General features: G+C 37.2%; 1 protein-coding gene across 2 annotated transcripts in view; it reads left to right on the plus strand.

Annotated features, from left to right (window-relative positions):
• Positions 1–2,972, plus strand: part of LOC144957215 (alpha-tocopherol transfer protein-like) — a 48,762-nt gene extending 45,790 nt beyond the window's left edge. The window contains exon 8 of one of the 2 annotated variants that reach the window (XM_078888269.1): positions 565–2,972. In XM_078888269.1, coding sequence (XP_078744395.1) covers positions 565–723 — 159 coding nt within the window. In that variant the 3' untranslated portion in view covers positions 724–2,972. The remainder of the gene's footprint in view (positions 1–564) is intronic. The other variant, XM_078888270.1, reaches the window with a different exon arrangement.
• Positions 2,973–7,196: the final 4,224 nt, after the last annotated feature.

Raw genomic sequence — 7,196 nt, forward strand, 5'->3', positions numbered from 1 at the left:
TGTTTAATTTACATATTATTTGTTATTTGTAATAATTTGAGTGTATTCCTCTTAGTAGTATTAGTAGGTACCTGTGCTTGTGCCCGGATGAGACTTTTAGGTGATTTCAAACTAAGTGCAATGATAGTCTGCTCTTGGAATCCATATTTGTACCATTGTCTTACCTTCTTGTGTGCTTTTATTTGTAAATCTAGATTTTTTTTACTTTCCCATATTCTTCCTTTTCACTGGCGCTGATATGACTTTGATGTGTTGCAAGCGCCGTAAAACCCTTAAAAACAAAACAATCAAAAACAAACAGACCTCATTTTCAGGCATTTGATTTGCCAGGAATGTTTTGGTTCAATTCCCAGACGTGATGTTCAGACAAGGATATGACAGGAATATTTTGGTTCAATTCCCAGGTTTTAAGGCATTGGATATGATAGGAATACAGGCATGTTTTTAGTTCAATCCCCAGATCTGGTTTTCAGACATTGGATTTGACAGAAATGTTTTGGTTCAATCCCCAGATCTGGTTTTCAGACATTGGATTTGACAGAAATGTTTTGGTTCAATCCCCAGATCTGGTTTTCAAACTTGCTGGCGGAAGATAAAGACTTCGAGGACAACAACAAGTTTGGGTTTGTATCCATGGCATTGCAGAACAACAAGAGTGAGACAAAGAAAGCTGACGCCGGTTTACAGGGACTTGGTGGCACCTTCAAGAAATTGGATATTTGACCCTTTTACGGCGATGTCCAACATATTAAATAATTGTAAATGTGACTTATGGCGTCGACTCGGTATTACGCCGGGTCAAACCAGAATCTGACCATTGACTTTAAACTCAAAACGATCAAAATCTTAGAATAGGGGGGAAAAGTCGTGACTCAAACTCTCTATTCCTTTGTCTCCTAAACCCTTGGAAGTGTGTATGTATGTAACCAGTCCTTCGGAGTACTAATAATGAATAGATTTTATAAAGGTGGCATAACTATTTCTGTAGCAGGATGTAAAGGCAGATTCTTGGTATTATGAAATGTATAAGATGATCTTTCTTGACGACCAGCATATAATTCGATTCAACAATAAGATACAAACACTCTGAAACCAGACGATAAATTACACAACGTATGCATCTAGTCCGGAAGAGTTATTTTACACTTCCAATGAAAAAGGAACCAGTTTTTTGACATCACATGTTTCCCCTATTGTGAGTTTCATTTGATTCGATGTGTATATACAGGTCTGGTAACCCAAATGTAATGGGTTCATTGTTGTAATTTTAAAAACAACTCTAAAGCCAACATGTATTTATTTTCAGGACAGATAATCCATCGTTGTGGGCCCATTATTGTAACTGAAATACTCTCAAACCATTACAACAATATCAAATCAAGCCCATATTAGGAAAGAAAAGTGTGATATCAAAAACTTGGTTCCAATCTCGTTGGAAGTGTAAAACCAAAGCCCCCGAAGTACGGACCTTGTGTAGTTGACCTTCTGGTTTCAGAGTGATGGTTTCTTATGTTCCAGTCTAGATACATAAAGGTCGTCAATAAAGTCCATCCATCTTCGTTCTTTTACGTCCTGCCTGTAATCCTTAGAATCTGCCACAACATCCTGCCTGGGTGGGGTTCCTTACCTCCCATAGTGGGTGGGGTTCCTGACCTCCCATAGTGGGCAGGCGAGCATTTACTGTGTATTCTATCCCCCTATATCTGTTTTACAACAGGCTGTCTGCCTTTGTCTTGGGATGAGATTACTTGGTTTTGTCCTGGCCCTGGCCGGATACCCTAGCTGGGAGGGAAACTGTCAAATGTATAGTTCGAATTTTGGGAGATGGTATATTTTGTCTTGTATATCATCTCTCTGTCGTGCACTTTGTTTTGTTTATATATTATATATGATTTGTAACCATTTGAGTGTATCCCTCTTAGTTGGGACCTGTGCTTATGTCTGGATGAGACTTTTAGGTGATCTCAAACTAAGTACTTTGACCGTGTGCTCTTGGAATCTACATCCGTTTCCTATTTGAACCAATTCCCCTTTGTCTTACCTTTTCTTGGGTGCTTTAATTGTAATTCTAGAACTTTTTACTATCCCTTTTTCTTCCTTTTATACTGGCGCTTGTGATCCTTCTAGTAAAATAATGATGCCACTGTATGAGTCAATACGTATCCCATTTATTGTTTAGTCCCCCGAAGGACTTTTTATAAAGGATTTTGGAATGAGAAGAGTAGAAGGTGTGGCTTCAGGACTTTTCAGGCCTGTTCTGTTTGCTTATCAGACCTGCGATTATGGTCACTTTGATTCCATAGTTTAAAGACACTCATTTCATCCTCTCTGTTTAATCAATATTTATATAAATAATATGAATTGCGGATTTACCATGCTCAATGCACTTCATAATGTCTCTTTTTTCCCCCCAGCAAGCCTACTGGGTGGGGTTCCTATCCTTCCATAGAAGGCAGAGGAGTACTTACTCTGTCTTCTCTCTCTTCTATCCCCTATATCTTTTTTCCAACATGCTTTCTGATTTGTCTTAGAATGAGATTACGTGGTTTTCTCCTGGCCCTGGCCGGATACCCTAGCTGGGAGGGAAACTGTCAAATGTATAGCTAGAATTTTGGGAGATTATATTTTTTGTCTTGTAAATCATCTCTCTGTAATACACTATATCATGTTTGTTTTACATGTCATGATTTGTAAACATTTGTTAATCCAATGTCAATAAATATGTAACAAATTTAGGGGTGGGGTATCAAATTTCATGGAAATGTCCATAGTCCATAGGCTATCGTGGGCGATGAATTTGGACCAGCTACACAATGGAAACAATGTCGTAATCATTCCTGGACTCCCCACTGACCGCTGACCATGGACCACTTTACAACACCAATTCTACAGTTTTCTCATTAAAAGTTCCCACGAATATGGTGAAGGAGTGAAGAAGTTATACTTATTGTAGTACAGGAACGTATAATATAATATATATATATATATATATATATATATATATATATTATATATACTCTGCAAGTAGCCCTACAATAATAGTTCTCACACTGGGAGGTTCCTGACCTCCCATAGTGGGTAGGGAGGTACAGACTTCGTCGTCTATCCCCCAATGTCTGTTTTACAACATGCTTTCTGTCTTTGTTTTGGAATGAGATTACTTAGTTTTGTCCTGGCCCTTGCTGGATGCCCTGGCTGAGAGGGAAACAGTCAAATATACAGTTAGAATTTTGGGGGATGATATTTTTTTCTTGTAAATCATCTCTCTGTTATACACTGTATTATTTTTGTTTACATATTATATGATTTGTAAATATTTGAGTGTGTTCCTCTTAGTGCGGACCTGTGCTCGTGTCTGGATGAGACTAGGTGATCTCATACTTTGACAGTGTGCTTTTGGAGTCTACATCTGTTTCCTATTTGAACCAATTCCGCTCTGTCTTACCTTTTCTCCTTAATGTGTTGCAAGCGCCTTCAAAGCATAAAACATATTTCTCACATACACATCTGTTACTGATTCAAGAAATATGAACTGAATGGGTTTGTTTCCTTCACGTCTCTAATGATTGGTGTGGGAAAGTTTTATTCACCAGCTGCAATAATTCTACATTGTGAATATTGAGAATAATGTCTGAATATCTCTTAATTCCTAGGAGGTGCCACTATTATTTTCTCTATCTTGGCTATGTTTGTAGTACCCCCCCCCCTCCCTATTCTTACTCTCCCTAGTCAAACTTGTCTTTGCAGAATACTATCTGTACTAACTGCTGATGTTATATCATTGTTATCTGTGATATGAATTAGGTGTGGTGTGATTGTGATGCATTTCTCTGAGCGCGTCTATTTATGTTTGTGTGTGTATGTATGTATGGATGGATGGATGTATGAATGTGTGAGAGAGAGATGAATGCCTTTTTCTACCATAATCATTGTTTGTATCATCTACTACGCCACTGTGATGGTGTTGTTGTTTGGTGTAATGATGATGATTTTGTTTCTATTTGTAATAGTAAAGTAAAACCTACACACACAATATATTGCATTATATGTTCTGGAGGAGTGTGATAAATTGTTTAATCAACTTATCTCCATATCTTTTTAAATATACAAAATATAAATGAAGAGAACATACTTGATGTCCAGCCCATTACATTTATGGCCATTAAAAACGTTAAAATGTGTTGACCCAGGAAATAAATGTTTCACTGTGTGTAATAATATTAAGACTGGACAAAGCATTAATTAGTTTCGGAATCCAACGTCTGATTTTAAAGATTTGACACTTTTTTATTTTCCGCACAACAAAAAAGTATTTTGAAATAGGGATTTTAAATTGCTGATAACACCTATCAGAATAATCACAATAAAATGAAAAAAGAACTAACATAACAAGTGAAAGTAGTACTGTCTGTTCCATGAGTTAATATTATTGTAATGTCATCTAGATATGGTGTTATATTACATCAGGAAAATGCAATACTTTTTGCTGGGTGGGGATCCTGACCTCCCATAGTGGGCAGGGAGTTACATGCTGTGTCTTCTATCCCCCTATACCCGTTTTCCAATTGTTTCCTGTCATTGTCTTGGAATGAGATTATTTGGTTTTGTCCTGATCCTTGTCGGAGTTCCTTGGCTGGGAGGGAAACAGTCGAATGTATAGTTAGTTTTGGGAGATAATTTTTTTTACTTGTAAATCATCTCTCTGTTATACATTGTATTATGTTTTATTTATATTATATATGATTGGTAAACATTTAGCAATGACTATCCCGCACAAATCTTTGGGCCTCTTTTTCGCTTACGAAGTGCCCGAATTCGCGTCAAAATATGGGACGAAGCCGTTTTGTTTATGCTATTTTAAAAAATTAATTACGACGCTGTTTATTGATGAATATGACTGAAGTTGGCACACAGTTAGGAAAAAGGTCATTTTAGATTATGTAAAGCGACAAAACTCGTGCGATTACCAAAAGACCGTTAAAATAGATTTTTACTCTTTGGAGTAAAATATTTCTAAAACTACCGGGCGTGGAGGTTTTGTCGCTGACAAGGTAATACATGAACATTTCTTCTTTTTGGTTGTAAAATTTCATATGAATATGACGAGTACTTTTCCCGTATTTTACAAAACACCATCCTAATTTGCTCTTCAAATTTCACACTTATTACGCAAGATACAACCAAAGGTTGAAAAAAAATGCCGAAAAAGCGTCCCATATGTTCGCGTTTTTTTCCTCTTTGCGGGTCATCCAAATAAATGACACCTTTGAAACTGCATAACTTGTTTATTTATGAATGGATTTTCAAAATTCAAAAACATTTTTACTCAAAAAGAGGAAAAAACATTCGTCATGGTCATTGCTAAAACATTTGAGTGTGTTCCTCTTAGTTGGGTTCTGTGCTTGTGTCTGGATGAGTTTTAGGTGATCTCAAATTAAGTACACTGATAGTGTGCTCTTGGAATCTACATCTGTTTCCTATTTTAACCAATTCCCCTTTGCCTTATTCTTGGATGCTATAATTGTAATTCTAGAACTTTTACTATCCCATTTTCTTCCTTTTTACTGGCGCTGATATAACCTAAATGTGTTGCAAGCGCCGTAAAACCCTTAAAAACAAACAACAAACACAAACATACTTTGTGTCCTAACCCTCAAAAAGGGGAATCCCCGCCAAGGTAGCCACTTTTACAGCATGCAGCTGTCACTTGTTGGGTACCAATAGTTTAGCAAGTGATCCGAACTTGTGAAGAAATAAACAGGATATATTTTGTCTTGTAAATCATCTCTCTGTTATGCACTGTCTTATGTATTGTTTACATATTATGATTTGTAAATATTTGAGCGTGTTCCTCTTTGTGAGAGAGAGAGAGAGAGAGAGAGAGAGAGAGAGAGAGAGAGAGAGAGGACAGAGAAAGCAGAACAGAGAATAAGGGAGAGAGAGAGAACAGAGAGAGGGGAGGGGGTACAAAGAAGGAAAGAGATGCGGGTGGTTGGATGGGAGCATCACCCTTGAATCATATACCTATGATGTTCGCATGGGTGTACGATCCGATAGTGATGTCGTTTCTTCTTCTCTTTACTAGCCTATCCTGCTTCTTTGGTTTGTGATTTTTTTTTGACAGGGGATATTTTTTTTTCTGTAAATCTTCTGCCTGTTTGTTTTTGGTTATTTATAATTTAGCTTATGATATCTTTAGGTTATGATTTTGATTTACATTTGTACTACTGGGTGGGGATCCTGACCTCCCATAGTGGGCAGGTAGGTACATGCTCTGTCTTCTATCCCCCCATACCCGTTTCCCAATTGTTTCCTGTCATTGTCTTGGAATGAGATTACTTAGTTTTGCCCTGATCCTTGCCGGAGCTCCTTGGCTGGGAGGGAAACAGTCGAATGTATAGTTATAGTTTTGGGAGATGATATTTTTTTCCTTGTAAATCATCTCTCTGTTATATATTGTATTATGTTTAGTTTACATATTATATTATATAATTGGTAAACATTTGAGTGTATTCCTCTTAGTTGGGACCTGTGCTTGTGTCTGGATGAGACTTTTAGGTGATCTCAAACTAAGTACATTGGTGGTATGCTCTTGGAATCTACATCTGATCCCTATTTGTTCCCAGTTCCCTTATCTTACTTTTTCTTGGGTGCTTTAATTGTAATTCTATAACTCTTTACTATCCCATTTTCTTCCTTTTTACTGGCGCTGATATAACCTAAATGTGTTGCAAGCGCCGTAAAACCCTTAAAAACAAAACAAAACATTTGTACTATTTTTGTTGGATTGCTTGTTTTTTTGTTTCAGCGGTCTCTCATATAACCTCAATTGTGTTGGAAGAGACCTAAAGCAACAAACAAACAAAACAAACAAAAAAGGAAAGAGATAAGAGAAAGAGAGAGCATTCTAGCGCAGACACGTGGCCATCCCCTTCCAAATCTCTTTGGTGGACCTACACGAGATCTATACCCAAGACAACGCCAGCTGGGTGAGATTGTTGGACATCCCAGAGTAGTCAAAATGTAACGGGACCAATGATCTACTGAGTTCATTTCTTTTTCATGTGACGTCATATTTGACTCACTTGAACTTACACGTGTAGTCTTGTAAACGAAAGTAAGTTATGGCAGATCAAAATGGCTGCCCTAAAGTGTCGCCCAAAACAAACAAACAAATTAATGAAAAAGTCTTGGTT

The sequence above is a fragment of the Berghia stephanieae genome, chromosome 11 (genome assembly GCF_034508935.2).
Source record: "Berghia stephanieae isolate SIO BIC M18660-M18661 chromosome 11, UCSD_Bste_1.3, whole genome shotgun sequence".
Classification (NCBI taxonomy): Eukaryota; Metazoa; Mollusca; class Gastropoda; order Nudibranchia; family Aeolidiidae; genus Berghia; species Berghia stephanieae.